Consider the following 18,373-nt stretch of genomic DNA (forward strand, 5'->3'; position numbering starts at 1 on the left):
TAACTGGATGCAACAAAAGATTAATTATTCAAAGCTTCGACCAATCAGATTCCAGTAGTTGTTCTAACATTTCCAATCGCTTTCAGCAAGAGCCAACCCAGACTGATGTGTAGAACTCTGAGTGCTACGCCTTTGGCTTCAGCAAAAACCTCAGTGCTGCTCTGTCATTGGTCCTGATTAACCATACAGCGGAAGTCGCTCAAGATGGATTCTTGTGAGTTTGTGAACTCACACATATTGAGAGAATATTGCAGTGCAAGATGAACACAGGACCATTAGTAGGCGCAATAGCAAACAATCCTTCTAAATCACAAGTTGTTTATTCATTTATAAAATAGATTAAGTTTGAGGGGATTTACAGTGTATTTCAAACAGTGTGAACTTTTCATACCCATAGCACATATTTGGCCCGGGGTTGTGGGAAAGCACATTTGTACAAACAGATTATTTGAGAAGTTGGAATCAAGTGAGAGAGGTTAGTTTGGCAAGGTGGGTGCTGAATATGCTGAGAGTCAAATCAGCATGGATGTAACTGGAAACAATAGCTCTGCTCAGGCAAATCCTTCTTCTCAAACACACACACACAGGGTATATATTCCCTGGCCTTCCCTCAGCTCCCTACTATTAACACTCCTCCATTAAAGTGAAATATCAGATGTGGCCCAAACAGCTCCCAGCTCCCATGACATCAGCCTAGCTTTTAGGCCAGAAAATCCAGTTCTTTGGCAAAAACGCCACATGCATTTTATTTTAGGAGGCAGTGCTGTGTTTGCATTATTAAACATGGAAATGAGCATGTATAATCAATTAAAATGAGATAAGTAAAAGAGTGGAAGGGCTAATAAGGTTTTGAATGATTTCTTTACACTATTTTTAGGCTGAACAAGTCAGGGCCTGTCTTGTTTTGTATCAGAGAGAGCTAGATGTCAACAGCTCATGTTACCATACTCCTGACAAACATGAGGTGCAGTTAGCTTACAGACAGATAGTGTATATTAAAACAGAATTGTTGGTGGAAGTCACTGTAACTTTTGAAAAATTGCTTCTGTGTTTCACCAAATTGGTTATTACACTGGTATTAAAAGTATTTTTGTAAATAAGGCAACTGTAACTTTTTTCCCCACTAGGACCAAATTCTGTCTTTGTGTCCTTAAGCTAAACACTTTACCCACCTTGCCTATCAGTGTGTGTGTGTGTGTGTGTGTGTGTGTGTGTGTGTGTGTGTGTGTGTGTGTGTGTGTGTGTGTGTGTGTGTGTGTGTGTGTGTGTGTGTGTGTGTGTGTGTGTGTGTGTGTGTGTGTGTGTGTGTGTGTGTGTGTGTGTGTGAGTGATTGATGGTGGTTGGCAGCCTTGCTTTCTCAGTCTATACAGGAGAGAATAAGAGTGTAGTGTAGAAGTGTAAACACTGTATATACAGATAATCAACTATTAACTGGTAGCATAACATAACTTCTATAATTCTACAAATCACAATAAAAACAGAGTGATCCATTATGCAACTCATAGAGGAAGATAAGGTAATTATGTGCAATACAGCTTCATGGACCTCAGTGCAAAAGAGCTATAGCATTTGTAGTCTATATTTTACATGATGGTCTCTGAGCAGAAGACCTGAGGGAACAATGAAACCATATATTTGTTGAACGTCAGCCCATACAGTAGTCAGTCCCTCCTGTGGATGTTTTGTATTGAACACAGCTGCAGTTGAACATGTCTGTGTGTGTAATACTGTTACACGGCTGGAGCGACACAGATGTGCACCTCTCTTCTGCCTCATACACATCTGCAGCAGGAGCATCCTTCCACACCTTGTTGTTGGGACCGGAACTGTTCTGGGTTGCACTGGGGTGGGCCAGGCCTAACTCAGGGACTGAATGAGAGGGGTCATGACCTGCACTCTGAACTGCTTCCTGTTTCTGTTGAGGGAGTCTTCCGAAGCCTGCGGCGATCACATGTACAAGCTCTGTGGGGCAGTGGCTGAGATATGAATGTTATTTACTGCTATAATTGTAAAGGGATAATGTATTATCTCTAGATCAGAAAGACAGGGATTTACATTTATTTGGAGTTGAGAAATGTGTCATTTGGAACATACAAATCAAACATTTTTTACTTAACTATTTTTGAACAAACTTTTATTGAAACTTTTAATGTTCTGATTATAGACACAGTCACTGTAAATGTAGTCTCAACAGCAAGACATTTTCTGTTGTGCAAGCAGAAAGAGGCCTTAAGGGCTGACCGTATTTTTAATAGTTGCAGTAGAAGTGAAACAAACAGTGGATGGAGTGTTATTTTATACATTTTTTAAATTTTTATTTTGTCGTAGTGTAGTTCTCAAACTTCAGTTCTATTACAACATTAGGTCAAACTGTTTTAGCGATAACTGTATAATTTTTGGTAAGTGTACAGTTTTACATTTGGCAGGAACTTTCAAAGTAAAGTTTGATTATCTACCCACAGGTGATATAATTCACCTTTTTTCCACTGTTGATGACTTTGACCTTCTTCTTCCCTTCTGAACACTGTCATGGCTGATTTAGGAATATTTTAAATAAGGGGCTGTCTGGGATTGACAGGAGGAGGATGAGGTATCCCATGAGACCTTGTAAATCTGGACAGTTTACTACAGAGAGGAGACGGGGGACTGGAGCGGGCCAGGAGTAATCCCTACACTTCCTCTGCTCTGCTGCACTCCCTCAGCTCACGCCTTAATGCATTTTCTGTAACTAACAACCGTTGTTTCCAGATTGTCACGCTCTCATCTTTTTCACCATATATTCTTGTGTATGTGCTGCATTGGGAGGTGTACAGTAGTTTTTAGGATGTCTGGAATAGCAGTTAATGTCCCTATCCTCCTTTATTACAGTCGTCACAATATTTTACCCAAAATGAGGCCTTGGCAAATGGGTGGGGCTACCATGTTTCGTCACGCTTACCCTCCATTCCCTCCATCCCAGAACACATGGGCGTCAAGTCCCCCTCGTGCTGGCTCTGTCCACTCCTTTCAACAGCTTTTAGGCCGTTTAATTAGCCATGTCCCCCAATCTTCACTCAGGCTGAGGCAGCATGACATGGGCCTTCTCCACAGTAACCCCTCAGTAACAGTCTTCTTGTCTCGTCCTGACAGTTTTGAGTCAAGCTACTCATGTGCGCCTGAGCTCAAAGGTGACAGTGCTGACTATAGGTCAAAACGACTCAAAGAGGAGCAACAGGTTCTTGGGAGATTTGCCAACATAGCATTTTAAGCGATGAGAGCAGAGATAGTAAAATGTCATCCATTGCTGTTACGGTACGGATAACTTTGAATGGGCTCCACTGAAGTTTTAAGACAAAAGATGAGTCATTATTTTTAGGATGGCAAGAATTTAGTCAGACAAAAAGAGGTGCTGAAATTGTCAGCTGTTCTGGTAGAACAAAAAAACTTGAGATGGTATTGATAATATCTGCTTGTAACCTCAGCTAGGCTAAGGGTCCCCACTAATACATATTTAAAATAGAGGCAAAACAAAGGAGAAAGGCAGTATACAGTGGAATTGTACACATTTTTATTTACTCCATCATATTAAAAAGTACAGTTTACGCACACAACACCACAAAAAAATTAGGACTAAAATATAGGATAAAAATAAACTAAATTAAATAATGACCAAAACCAAAATTAGTAATGCAAAAACAAACATTAATCAAACCCAAAACAACCAGTTATATCCTATATTTCAGTGACCCAAAGTGCTAGTGCTGTGCAAAATACAAGATAAAGTGCTGTAGTTGGCTTTAAAGATGTAAAGTGCGTATGTGGGGATTACAGTGCTTTGAGTTTTAGATGTTTAAAGTGCAAGGTGCTAGCAGCCTACAAAGTCTAAAGTGTCTTGTCTTATTGCTGACCTGAAAGCAGGCCAACCCGCATTGCACTACCCTCTATTGCCTGACTATCCCAATCAATAAATATATAAGCACAACTACAGTCAACAGCTACAATGATAAAAAGTGAATCTAAGAGCATGATTACAAGCAACAGGAATATCTATTACACAAAATACATGAGTTACTTCAAGAATGCCATTAGCCACCATCAAACCAAATATACACCATGAAGGGCATTTACCTAGAATTTAAAAGATTGCACCCTCCATGGGGCTTGGAGCGTGATCAGAGCAGTCGCTGTCACCACCGCCAACTCTATACAACACTTATCATAAACACCACATTAGGACAGGCTTTAACAGCAATCACTAACAGAAAACACAACTATAGCTACTTATATGCAAGCTTCCAGCTACCCACAGAAAGCCCTGACAACAATGAGATAAAAAAAAAAAAAATAGATGGTCATTTGAAGCAGACCTACTATGCAAAATTAACTTCTCAGAGCTTTTAACCATGGTCTAGTTGTTATACTTACTTAGTTCTGCAATAAAATTTTCTTAATTGTGATACGCATAGGATTCATCAGCATCATGCAGTCATCTTGGTACAAATGAAAAAATAAAATAAAAAAATGTGCTACTTGCTAGCGTGATCTGCAGATATCCATTAAAGATGCCTACAACATCATGGCTCTTTGTTGTGATGATGTTTTTGCTGATGTTCCATTGGACACCACAGTTTTCTGACACGAAAGTTATCTGACTTGTTTCTTTTGTTTCTTTTATTAAGTCTTTATCAGTATTGTGATTTAAAATGTGCAAACTGTAAACAGCAGTTTCCACTAGAACCACTGTGCCATTTTGTATTTTCTCACCATAGTACTAACCAGGCCTGGCTTAGCTTCCAAAACCTGATGTGATTGGGCACCGACAAGGAAGTAAAACCTTTAAATGCAACTTTCAAAAGTAAACAGAACAGGAATCAGAAACAGCACCACATAATGAATGCTTTTTTTTCTTGCCTATGAAATTCAGTGACAAATAAGGACAAGTTGACCAATAGCTGACCAATAGTTTTTTAAAGATGGCAATAAAAAAACAATAACAAACGTGGCAAGGATGAAAGATAACCTCTACTTCAAAGCTGGCTGAAATCTCACCTCGTGCACCATCAACCCCAATGATCTGCCCTGCTCTGACCAGTGTGTTTTTACTAAAATAGATCTTGGGCTGGCATGCTGACCTAGGGGAGCCCCATCAGTGCTGGTCTGCTGCAGGTTGGAAAAGGAACCATAGCTGGAGGTCAAAGGTTGAAGGATGTGTTGGCTAGCCTATGACCCAGGATTTGGCTTAGGTGTGACAGGCAAGTTCTCTCGGGATACCCACAGAATCTTGATGCTGCTACCAACTTGCGTCCCACTACCTATATACAAAAATTAAGAAAGCATTTTAAAACAAGACATTCATTTTAGCTGGTTGAGTTTTACAAGACTTTTCAGATTTATGTCTCAGAGGTTAAATGCACTGAGAATGAGTCAATGCTGGCCAGGGGGAGCGTGACTAATAAATGGGTCAGTAACAGAGCCCTTTTCTGGCTCCTTTCAAACTAAAAACAAGATGAGAGGAGAACACAGTGTGTCTATGCAAGGCCAAACAGATGAGATATATCCATCATCAGCTCCATACTTCCCCCTCAGCTTTGCAGTATTGAAGGAGACTGCATTGGTAAAGGGGGCCTGGGAGCGCTGGAGGTTTGAGCAGTAAACAAAAAGACTTGACTTAATAGCTGTCATCAGTGTTAAGGCTAATCCACTGCAATGCTTGTGAAAGTGTGTAGGTGCTGCTCATTTGCAGCCACTTTCTTTTGTTGCTAAAACTTAGAGTAAAAATATTTCTAGTCAAGTATGATGGTACAATAAGAAATATGACACTGCATTGTTTTACAGACATAGGCTAGGAGTACGTCTCACACATCAAATCCTATAAATGCATACATATCAAATGATGTAGATGCCTGGGGAAAAAAAATTGCTTGCTGAATGCAGAATGCAAATTGAAAAAGATGTATAAATTTACAACTACATGTAAAAATGTATGTGTGAAATATGTGTGTAATATGTGTACATGCACAACATATGTGTAGAAAAGTAGTCTGTGATGAAACTAATTACATCCACTTACTGATTTAAAAGCTATTTTTGATTCATTGCTCTCCAGGAAATGAACAACAGTCTGTCACTTGGCCAAATGACATTTCCTCTTAATTTAAAGGCAGCATTTGCTTCTGTCTCCTCAAATCCCGCCCCCTTCAGCCAATTGTTGTTTACTCATTCTGGTCAATAAGACTTTGTTTCAAGCAAGGAGATGCTAAGTCTTTGCAAGTAGGAGAGCTGCGGTCAATAAATGTGTTGATTCACGTTTTTACTATAAGGACACATAAGTGAAGACTTGGTGCACTGATATAGTTCAGTGGTTGCATGAGTATGTGTCTGTATAGCAGCATATGGTAGCAGCACAAACGCATGGGGGGTGAAGTGCAAGTGATGACAAAATGCATCCTGGGTTAACACCTCTCCGTTAGTGTGATGGTGTCGGTGTGAGACCTGCACTGGTGCATGAGGTGTTAACAGAGGAAAGGCAGGTGCTAGCTCCTATAAAAGAACAAATCCTAAACCTTTTAAAAAAATATTTATTTATAATATTTATTTTTTACAAAATTACTTAGCTAGTTAGTCATCAAATTGTAAAGGTTTCAGGCCTCCTTTAGCTTTTCCAATGTCCTCTGCAAACAGCAAAATATCCAACTGCTACCCATGTAGTTTAAACTTGAGATCTCTACCATGTTCTAAAATGTAGGCTTATTAGTTTAGTTTATATATTTTCTAAAAAAAGTTTTTCAACTCAAGGAACTCAATAGACCATAGAACTATAGATCCATGGCATAGACTTAAAGCTTACACTATAACTTAACTGGTGGAGGATCCACCAGCTGCAGAGACATCTTTGTTTTGCCTAGAATTTTCTACAGCAGCATTTAATGCATCCATTTCCAAGAAACTAGCAAGTGGTACCACAAGCCCAAGTTACAGGTGAGATCTACGGAGTGGCAAGTATGCTGACTGAGAATGTTTTTAATGTATTTCGCAATAAAACAACAAAAAAATACATGTAATTTACTTAACATAAGATAGGCATAATTTATGGAATACAGTGGGGCATTTAAGTAGTAACATCTACATGGAGATTAAGTAGTGGACCCTCTACCTGAAAAGTTGCGTAGTGCACTTTCCATGTGGGAAGCCTAACACGTAAAATGCTGGATCCTATAAAAGTTGCCCAACAGCACCATCTAGTGTGGAGTAATTTATGCATATATTGTCGGTTTCCACCATCTGAGCGGGGAGGTAGCTAAAAGTAAACGGTTCAGCAAATTCTGCCTGCAGGAATGAACCAAGATGAAACTCCTGTCACAATAGCCTATTTTTTTCCAACCACACATAAAAATTACATTTACTAATTCAAATAGTTAATTTTAATAGTTTTATATCTGCTATTCTAACAAACATGTTCCAATGCAGTGCATAAAACAAGGCAAACTCTGGACATCAATGGGCCAAGTAAGATCACAGTAAAGGCTTAAAATATTGAAAATATACCCACCAAGTATAATTTGCTGCCATTAAACATGACAAGTGCTATGAGAAAAGAAAATTCCAAACAGACTGAATCAGACAAATGAGAGTGATATTTGATTACCCAATTTATTATGAAAATGTACAGAGCATTTAACGGTAGGACTTCTGGTAGCGAGCACGAGCTCCAGGTCCACCGAACTTCTTGGACTCGCAGCGACGAGGATCGGCCACCAACAAAGTCCTGTCGTACTGGATCAGGATGTCTTTAATCTCCTTCTTAGAGGCTTCATCCACATCTGCCGAAATATTAAAACAAGACCACATTAATCATTTTAACTCAAAGCCATTTCCAAGACTATGGACAGGAAATGTGGAAAATGTCAAATTGGCCTTGTTGATCCATCACAATAAACTGAAGATAAAAATCTGCATTTAAAAAGGTTTCAAAACTTTGAAAAACATTCCCAGAATTGTGTTTTGTTTCATTCACATGTTTGAGTAATACTGCATTATTAGTCTGTCTACATCTTCAAAGTTCAAAACACCATGAAGTGGTAGTTTAGGTTTACTGCTACCTTTAATCTGGTGTTCAGCAGAGATGGGCAATTCCTGGGCTAAAATTATCCCAATAATTCTAGTGAAGGTGTATGGAGTTTAAAACACTGGAGCACTTCATGTACTACTACATGACAACACAAGGTCAAAGTGTTTTCTATTTGAGCCTAAATATGCAAGGTTTGTGTGTTAAATGTGTGTGAATGAAACACTGGGTACATTTTTGATGAGAAAAACATAACAGACCAGAAAATGCCATAAACTGGGCCTTTTAATAAGGTTTTAACATAAACTACCTCAGCTTTTAATGCCCAACACAGAAACAGGATGTACTCATTTGAAATGTTAATGTACCCATTAGATTTAGTCATTTTAAGTGATCATAAGGCTGAACCAGACCATATATGAGTGGTCATAGCTAACACACTAGCTGCCACATGCCAAATAGGAAGTTCGCCAGGAGGCTCTTCCAGCTCCTTCTGACCATGGCTCGAATTGACTTACATTAGGCTCTTGTCGCCCCTCTAACTGCTGCAGTGAGCCTTATCATTGAGGTCTTAAAATGTTTGTATTAACCTACTCTATATCCTGAATTTTTTTTTTTGCCATTTTGTCCATCAAAAAATCCTATTCATAATACAGAGGCTGGCTCCAGAGTCGCTCCTCTAACAATTAGCATCACGAGCCTCATTTGAACGGCTTCTTTTATACAGTCTATGGGCTGATCTGTAAGTGATATTTTACAGCAACATTTACAGATGACAGACAAAAACACAGTGTATTTTAGCATATTAATACTTACACTTCTGGTAGTATGCGACCAGGGCTTTGGAGATTGCCTGACGAATAGCTGCAAATGAAAATGAACAAATTAACATCCTGTGCAGGTAAAATCAGGTTGGAGTGTAGAAAGTTTACAAACCATAGATTTGAGCAACATGTCCACCACCCTTGACTCTGACTCTAATGTCCACACCAGCAAAACGCTCCTTGCCAAGCAACAGCACAGGCTCAAGAAGCTGTACAGAGGGAAAAATTGTATGTTGGGCAACATCGAAAAACATTGTCTAAATTATTTGATGCATCAGTAAGGCATGAAAATAAATGACATTTATAAAGACAGCTTCTTATGGGGATGGATTGAGTAATGGTTAGGTTTAATAGAATTATAGAGTGTCAGAGTTACACTGCGAGTACCCACAGAAGAGATTTTATAAGACGTACCTTGTACTGGAGGGTGGCAGGCTCCACCATCTCAAGAGGTCTGCCGTTTACCTTGATCAGACCATTTCCCCTTTTGCAGTGGGCGACTGCTGTGGCGGTTTTCTACAAAGAAACGTTTTAAGCCAGAAGAAGACAAGGTCAGATATGAAGGGAAAAAAAATCTACATAATTGTACATGATTGTCAGTCAGATGCAAGATGTATGCATAGCATGCCATTCCAAAACCAAACCGGTAAACCGCTTTGAGACGCGAATTTGTCAATTATCCATTTCATACAGGGTAATGCCAACCAGAATACACCACGGAACAAAATCTTTAATATTAACGAACGATACTGTTGTATTACAACTAAAATAAAAGCGGAAAGCTCGTACGCTACCGCAAGGCCAGATAGCAGTAGCCATAGCAGTAGCACCACACGTGTAAATCCTTATGGAGATTTACTTACTTTACGTCCAAAAACCTGGACAGACTGTAAGGGACCTTTAGCCGGCATGTTTCTGAAACAAACAGGGCACAGTACTTAACATATAAACGTAAAGATACGACTTTTTTTTAAGGTTTATTCGTGATCAAACTGGGAGCATACCGTCTTCAGCTCGGGCTGCCGTACGGAGAGATCGATGGGGTTTCACGCGCTGCACATCAGGGGCTGGTTTACGACAGATACATACACTTTCCGGTGCATTTACGACATTTTTTCATCCAACAACCACCATTTTACAGAGTACATGTTTGTGGTTTAATTTAGTGGTAATGTAAATTGGAAAATTATTATCATTGGTAATTGTAATATTCTAAAAGTAAAAGTGCTTTATCTTTTACTATATAAAGTAAAGGTAGCTAATTGTATCACGAATGGGCTTTAGTAATAAGCAAACTACACTGTACATGTTTAATTTAATGGATGGTAGACATGCCATCATGGATATATATGGCTATTGTGGCGTGGTAAGAAATCCATGTCATTTATGCGTTCGGTTCTTGATTTTTTTGTAGACATTAGCTAAATGTCGCCCCCTTGTGCTATTTAAGATGAGTCACACGCCATGGTCACACGTTGTATATCCCCTATTCCTATTTTATTCATGTAATGCAAACTATGAGGGCCAAATGCGGCATGAAATTATAAATGTACAGGCCGTGTATTGTAGGATTAAAGAAGATAGTAATCTGTATTCGGTGATGTAAAATGTTTCCTGCGATGCCTACCTTCTTGACATTTAGGTTAGGGCAGTTAAAATAGTGTTTATACTGTCAGCTTGGATGAACAGGCATCTGGCTTATTTTACAGTCAGGAGGAATGAAGTTGGAGGTAAACATGTGGTCTCATTGTCATCAGAATTAACACAGCCAGGGTGAGTCACAACTCTTACTACATAGGCTTCTTATACAGTTTTACACTTACACTTTCTTGTGGTTCATGGCATGCATTTGCTCATAGTTTAATCATTAGCCACAAGGGGTCGGTAAATCAACCTCATGGAGTCATATCTCATGACTGTTTAATGTCATTGTAACAAAAAATTATACCCCCTTTTTCTGATAAGTTATGTATTTTGCTTGAGAATGGGGAAATAACAACCTACTTAAAGGTGCACTATGTAACATTTTTGGTAGGGGATCTACCATCAGTTTTTCTCCATGGAGACATTATGGCTTTGCCTCTATTGCTATCTCCATGGGAAAAGAAACATGTGGCAGGTTTTCCACCAGTAAAGTTACATACTGCACCTTTAAGCATGGGGAATGCAAATAGATCAGTGTTTAGACTACTGACTATACAATACTAAAATTGACAAATTAGGCCTGCCTGCTCCATTACATGCATGAGTCTTGCACTCCGTATGCCCTGCCTTAGTGTTCACATACGTCAAACTTGGGGCCAAGAGATACTATACATAATGGATGCATTATAGAATGAACATAATTAAAATGGATTGTGTTATTGCTGCCAAAATCCTTCCAGGTTACTCTCTGCTTTAGATTTTTCTGCTCCAAACTTTTATGACACCACAAAAATTATTTTATAGTATGCAGAACCCTTTAGTTAAGTAATCATGATATTATTTAGACTTTTTTATATAATCTTGCCAATTGTTATCCTACGTCATTCTGTTTGCATACACTTGTAATGGTAAGATATGGTCTCCTTGATGTAACATAGCCAGAGGACTTGTTATGGGGGAGAGCTGCAGTGCTCACAGAACAGGGAGAGCCTGTAGTCCTCTAGTTAAACAGTTGGTAATAAATAAAGACCGGACCATATATGTACATTTCCTTTCCACAGTTCTATGGAAACACATCACCTGGAGGCATGACCCCTCGACCTTGTCTTGTCACAGCACTCTGAGCATGAGACAACGCTTTCAGATTTACAGGGGAGGAGATGCTGTTCCCGGGCCGGCTGCAGTGTCTCATTTGACCATAATAGGCCTTGCACTGGTTGAAAAAGTGTTGCGGGTAATTGAAGTTTCCCCGAGCAGCAAAAAGAAGATCTGTTAAGCCCAGTAGGCGTTTAACAGGTTTTGTGAGGTATACACAAGTGTGGTCGTCATGGTAAAGGGGAAAACTCTTTGAGCTTGTGAAGCAGAAAAAGTGTCTTCTCTGAGAAATAGCGATGAATCTCCCAAGACAAGAGACCTATCATTCAAGGCAGCAGATCTTACCTTTTATATCCCTAAGGATGAAGCCATAAATACCTTCTTTTTATCTTGTAATCTTTTATAGTGCCTATCTGAAGAAGCAACAAGTTCTAGGTAGTTGTTTATATTACTAATCAGACATTTGATATAGCCTATACAGGCCTAATATAAAACAGATCACATATATTTTGAGGCATAAAGTAAATATTATACGATAGTTTTTATTACACTTGAACGATTAGAGAGTAGAGATGAGCAGATTACAAATAGCTATTATATTGTATATGTGAATGATGTATTGAAGGTTTGGTTATATGAGAATATAATTTATGATATAAAATGCTGCAAAAAGAGCTAATTAAAAAAGAAAATGGGAAAAAAATTATGTTGTAAATTTCCAAATAAGGGTGTAAAGTGATATTTTTGTATTTTTATTGGTAAAGTTACAGCCATTTCACATTTATCTGATCCTTAAACCTCAACTAATACATTTGACATATTTTACCACATTTCTGTCATATTGATAATGTAATATTGTCTGTTATTGGGACACGGAAAAAATATTGCGATTCAATAACGACCATCTACAAGCATTATTTTAGCATCAGTGAATTATTATTTACGCTATATGCATTTGTCAGCAATTGATGTGAGTAACAAGACAAGAGGCTAAGTGGTTACCATGTTGAAGGCATTGAAGTTCTGTTAGGGAGCATTTTAAGATACAGGAATCATACTAACACGTGCAGTTTATGTCACATATTTTGGTATATTAGGGAATAGAGGGCCCAAATTGGCTAGTGCTTTTGTTTAGACAGAGGTGGGAGATTTATTGAGGTTTGTGAATTACCAGATTCATGGTTATATGGAGGTGTGTGACAACCTATGAAAAGAAATAGCCAAAAGGAAAAAAATACAATTTGATTGTTGAAAATAATGCAGTATTTTAAAGTTTGATAAAATGCTTTGCAAAATTTTCAGTGGTGATATTCAAAGAAAAATACATGCTAAATCCATTTTGTGTGTCTGTGTTACATGGCAGCGGTAAATATTGATGTTTGAAGTTACAGTAATAAATCTGGTTGTTCTCAAATGTAGCTTGATATTGAACCCTGCACTGGACATGAGCCCTTCCATTAATTTGGCTATTTCAGCAGGCATTTGCCACATAGCAACAATCCCTGCAGCTGTCCCATGCTTTGTCAACTCCCATTAGGCCTTGAAGGGGCCTCTGGATAATACTCCATGACCTCAATTATGCAACATATACATTGTCTTTTTATCCAGAATATTAAGGACAAAGTTAGAGTTTATATAACATACAAAACAGAACTGATGTTTTGTGCTTTTGAAATGCATTTTTTCATTTCCACTAGAACTATACATTTTACAATATAGAAGGCCAAGACTTACTTTAGCTATAAATTTGATAAAAGCCCTTACTGTAATTGTATTTGTGAAGCTGATTTGGCTATACAAAATATCAAAAACCTTTCACTAGCCATTTGTCTGTACTGTTGCTGGTACTTCCCCTCCATCAATCTCACTCCTCTGCATGTGCTCTGCTCACCCACACAATGTGCTACATCACCCGCCTCTGCGCTTCTTCTGTCTCAGGCCTGGTTTTGAACTACTATCCACTCACTCTACCACCCTCTGTACCACCATCTCCAGTTTTTTCTTTTCCCAATGTGTTTATATTTGAAACACTGAGCTCCAACCCTTTTTTTGTCCTATGACAAAATCTGGTAATCATGAAATAATTATTACTACTGATTACTACTGCTGCTCTGATTCTCTTTGCGGCCTGCATGTGCCTGCATGCACCTATTAAATAGTCCTTACTCTCCCTTAATTTATAGTGTGCTGTCATATCTAATATAGCCATTACTGAAAAATACTTCTATTTTTATTTAATGTGTATATTTTTAGACATTTTTTTAATAAGGGAGCACTAATTGTAGTAGCTGATTTGCATTAAAGTAATATTAAATATTTGAATACAGTTTTGCCACTTTATTTTAAGTAATTTTCAGGGTACTGTTTTTCAACAATGTTGGAAAAACTTGTATTTGTATTTTTTGTTATATTGTTGTATTCAAAGATAGCATGAATTTGCTCGTCAGTATTACCACTTAATCTGTTTACTGCTGTAAGTACCTATGATTACTTTGTGAGCTTTGGTATGTAATGCATTAACCCTATGTGTTATTCTGTTCTCTATGGGAGTGAAGACTGCGCTGGTGGGAAGCTCCGATGGGAAAGTGGGCCAGTGCTTTGAGCCCTCCACTGGAGAGCTCCATAAAAGGTCTGAAGAGATGATGTCGTGGACTTTCTCCTTCCCCTCTGATGTTTTCTCTGCAGAGGAGAAACCCAGCAGTGAACAGAGAAACAGACTGCGGCCAAAGTCATCTTGCATATCTAAGAAAAACTGATTACTTAATTTAGCTGAAATCAAAGTATCGATATGATAAACTCTCCCTTCTGTAAACAGTATAGCTTTATAGTTTTGAGAGTATGTCTAAGAGGAACTTATTGAATAGTTTGAAGTATTATAGGGTAAAAATGAGGAAGAGGTTAGAGCTCAATGCAACAGGACATTTCTACCTTGCCCAAGTTTTGTTTTAGTGAAACATGTTTATCTGAATAGAACTCAAAATCTCTATGCCAATGTTACAATTTTATTGCTAAAAACAACTTATATGGGTCAGGTAGATTTGGCACCTTGTAATAAAAATAATAAAAACACAATAAAATTCATTAATTTTGTTATAAAGTACTGACAATAATTTTTCCCACAGCTTTTTATATTCATAATAGTGGCATTTAGCTCTAACCCATTACAGACCCCAGCACAGTTCCAGATATGTCCTATTATTAGCCATCTTTCTTGAGGAAACAAGGTCGCTCAAACACTCTTGTCTTATTGGGCTGTCATTACTTCAACATCCCATAGGTCTGCTGCTTACACTGTGTCACTGCCCATATAGACATACCCGAGATAATGTTCCTAACCTTTTAATTCGGTTAGCTCAATCAAGCACCCATTGTTATTGGGTTTGGCACAGACAGAGGACAATCAAGTAAGTGGTGCTCTAGCTGCAGTGCTCCTGATGAAGTAAAAGTGGCTAGCCTATTTCTGTCCAGTGTCTAACTCTCAGCTGTTGCCTACATAATACTAGATCACCTCACAAACTCACAAATTACCAGTCCCCCCAGAAAGACCACTGCCCTTTTGTCTTCACGCATCATTAATTAGTGGCACCACTGATAGCTTTTTATATTGTGTGTAATAGAAATGGTTGTGCTGACATATTTCCTTCCATGTTGACCTTTATGGGATCATTTGCATTTCCCCTTGTATGAATATGATTTCTCTCAATTTCTCCATAGTTGTTAAATTTCTTTGAATAATTCCAAAAATGTCTTGTAGTATATAGGAGATAGGTGGGAATATTTGAGTTGACTGAGTGATTGTGATAGATAGTGTTTTGTTTGTTTCATTTTGGTAAAAAAAAAAATTAAAAAAGAATATGCCACGACAGGCCAATTTCTGCACTTATAGTGCCATCACATTACAACATTACAAAGATTCAAGGCACCGAAATCATCATCAATATTAGTAAATGATAATAAATATTGATAAATAAGTAATCTCATATCTTCTTTACCTTCATTAATTGCTGTTTTTGTCTTCCAGATAGTGCTCTTGTATGGGGCTTGAACTGGAGAGGAGCATAGTACCACCAACACCAATAGTCTTCGGTTGATGGAGCCCACAGGAAACCATTATCTCGGTCCTCTCTGATGTGATCAAGGTGTCAACACTTCAGAAGGCAGGCTTCTGAGAAACTAAAATGGAGAACATAATCTTGCGTTGTTACTCATATAGTAGTGTTTTTTAGCATTACATAATTAATTTGAAATTATGTGTGAATAATGCGAGTAGGCAATAAGGTGAAAATATATATAGGCCTATAGGCCAATATCAATAGCTGAAGAAGCCATACTAAGATGTGGACTGGTTATGTGTGTAAACTACCCTTAAGTTACTTACGTAATATTTTCAAGAGCCCATGTCTTATTTGGTGCTCATGGTGTGTAAGGATTACCCTGCTCACTCTCGCCTCATAATCTGCTGATGATGACGTTATACTGCAGCTGCTGAGATGCAGTTCTCGCGAGACTTTGAAACAACTATCCAGACGCCCTCTGCCTTTCGCTCGCTGCGATACCCCCTCCTCGCCTGCCCTCCCTTCCCACGCCCCAGTGCGCTGTGGGATAGTGGCACTATAAAGTATATCCTCTCTCGGAGAAAGATAAGAACCCCGAGACAGGAGGGGGATGAAGATGGCGGACGCCAAGCAGAAGAGGAACGAGCAGTTGAAGCGATGGTTAGGCTCGGAGACGGATTTGGAGCCTCCTGTTTTGAAAAAGAAGAAGACGAAGGTGAAGTTCGATGATGGCGCCGTGTTTCTGGCCGCCTGCTCAAGCGGCGATACCGAGGAGGTGCTCCGTCTGCTGGACCGGGGCGCTGACATCAACTACGCCAATGTAGACGGCCTCACAGCTCTCCACCAGGTTTGTGGTTAACTTCACTGGATGTACAAACACTCGTTACAACGACAGTGCTACACAGCACAAATGTCTGCTTGTCCTGGAACACCTGTCAAATGGAAGCCATTCTCCTCCTGTTGTTTACCTACTGACCAAAGTCGTCCATTTCAAGACGATCCCCAACACTCCCCACCTGATGATGGGAACCTTAACCTGACGTATGTCCAGTGGTCACCTGCATGTAGTTATTGGTAAAACGAGGACAAAGCCACAAACTAAAATGTTTGCCTCCCTGTACACTTCATTGCTCAGTACAAACTAGCTAGCCTGTTCCATAGCCACAGCTAGGAACAGTTTATGTACTGCTGGTTTGTTGTCTTGTTGTGTTGTAAATTATTGTTAGATCAAGATTTCAAATACACAAAAGACTGTTGTTTTTGATCAACTCTGCTTTCGCGTATTTGAGAGAAAATGCCAACAATATATCTCTTTTAGTTAGTTCATTCTCGAGACCCAAATATTTTCCACAACCATGGCTACAATCGGGCTATCGACTTGGAAGTTGTGTTGATAAATCCTACCGTCACCTAGTTTCTTGTAATGCTTTTGATGCCTTTTCACTTACCACAATATGTAGGACTATTGTATTTGAATCTATTGGTAGTTCATGAGACGGGCTGTCGCCAATAAAAACGTACTGAATCGTTCTTTCGTGTTGGCTACCTGCATAGTAAGCTAATGTAGCGAACAAGCTAAGCTAAAAGGAGCTAGCATTTTAGAGTAGCGCGACGTATTTTTACAGATATTTGTCAGCCAATATATTTATCCACACCGTCCTTATATTTGTTGTATTCGTTGTTTTGACAAACTGGCGCAATAAATGTCATAATCTGACTGAAATCTCGGTTTTCGCAGAATGCTAGCTAGCTGTGCCTGCCCTTTATTTGTATCCCATGAGCATAAATACAACATAGTTCATCACACAAAACTGTTCTTGTTCTATACTAAGTATACTACCCTCAAATAAAATACCATGCGTATGCGGCTAATACATAATAAAATATATCCTCGATCTGTCTTCTAAATTGTATTATCAAGAGTCGTGTGTCTTGATAATACAATACAGTTTAGGTGGATACCTAGATAATACTTGGCTAGATATCCACCTAAACCTAGTAATTTTTTTGGCTGTTGATCTTGTCGCTGAGATAGCATGTTAAAGATGCAGTTTAATTTGTGAGATTTCAGCTTTTTTGTGCCATCAGCTACAGAGATCTATGCATATGCATTTAGTTTAAACGGCACTGTAAGTTTTAATTTCATGACAGTAAATCACATCATTCTTACATTGATTAGAAAAGGCACCGTGATAGGAAATAGCTTAAAATATTATGTCACCTCTTTACTCATGGCAACATGTCTGGTCTTGTAAACTTGCATATTAATCATTTCTAGCCCACTGTTGTACAGATGCAGTTTCAAGTTTCGCTTCAAGCATTATTTATTGTCATCACAGGGTTAAAACTATTAACATCCCCAGCTGCACATACTGCATATGTATAAAGTCAATTAAGTCAGTGCTATATTTTACAGTGCTTTTCATTTGAAAATGATTGCTGCAAAATGTGAAGATACCTTTATGAAGCACTGTTAAGCTCTGTAGGAAATATGGAATTAATTATTTTTAAATGTAGTAATGAGCTGGAGCAACTCTCCATAGTATTCCTGATCTAGCTACATGAAGCTTCAAACTTGTTGTAAATTGCATTTTTTTCAGTTCTTCAGTTGATCCTCCTGAATTGATTGATCCGTGAAATTGCCGACCAGTGTGGATGACCAGTGCACAACTGTTGATTCCCCTGCCACAAGTTCATCCAAACTGTGTTT

The 18,373-nt window shown here is 38.6% G+C and overlaps 3 protein-coding genes and 1 long non-coding RNA gene across 4 annotated transcripts in view; 2 read left to right on the forward strand and 2 right to left on the reverse strand.

The window, feature by feature from the left end:
* Positions 1–7,611: 7,611 nt before the first annotated feature.
* rps16 (ribosomal protein S16) lies at positions 7,612–9,966 on the reverse strand. The gene is made up of 6 exons (XM_020926466.2): positions 9,874–9,966; positions 9,733–9,784; positions 9,284–9,385; positions 8,982–9,078; positions 8,862–8,909; positions 7,612–7,800 (listed from the first exon to the last, which is right to left on the reverse strand). The coding sequence occupies exons 2-6, from the start codon at positions 9,778–9,780 to the stop codon at positions 7,655–7,657; spliced, it is 441 nt and encodes a 146-aa protein (XP_020782125.1). The 5' UTR covers positions 9,781–9,784; positions 9,874–9,966; the 3' UTR covers positions 7,612–7,654.
* Positions 9,967–12,339: 2,373 nt separating this feature from the next.
* On the reverse strand, positions 12,340–16,126 carry LOC129408972 (uncharacterized). The gene is made up of 3 exons (XR_008632209.1): positions 15,987–16,126; positions 15,601–15,781; positions 12,340–14,287 (listed from the first exon to the last, which is right to left on the reverse strand). It is a non-coding gene; the product is annotated as an uncharacterized LOC129408972 (long non-coding RNA).
* An 8-nt stretch (positions 16,127–16,134) lies between these two features.
* Positions 16,135–18,373, forward strand: ppp1r12a (protein phosphatase 1, regulatory subunit 12A). The gene is made up of 2 exons (XM_055153939.1): positions 16,135–16,510; positions 18,264–18,373. The coding sequence occupies exons 1-2, from the start codon at positions 16,274–16,276 to the stop codon at positions 18,273–18,275; spliced, it is 249 nt and encodes an 82-aa protein (XP_055009914.1). The 5' UTR covers positions 16,135–16,273; the 3' UTR covers positions 18,276–18,373.
* Positions 18,319–18,373, forward strand: part of LOC110161521 (protein phosphatase 1, regulatory subunit 12A) — a 5,312-nt gene continuing 5,257 nt past the window's right edge. The window contains exon 1 of the mRNA XM_055154087.1: positions 18,319–18,335. Within this exon, the coding sequence (XP_055010062.1) occupies positions 18,319–18,335 (17 nt within the window). The remainder of the gene's footprint in view (positions 18,336–18,373) is intronic.

This window comes from Boleophthalmus pectinirostris, unplaced genomic scaffold (genome assembly GCF_026225935.1).
Source record: "Boleophthalmus pectinirostris isolate CB_2022bp ecotype Guang Dong unplaced genomic scaffold, ASM2622593v1 HiC_scaffold_18, whole genome shotgun sequence".
NCBI classification, from domain to species: Eukaryota; Metazoa; Chordata; class Actinopteri; order Gobiiformes; family Gobiidae; genus Boleophthalmus; species Boleophthalmus pectinirostris.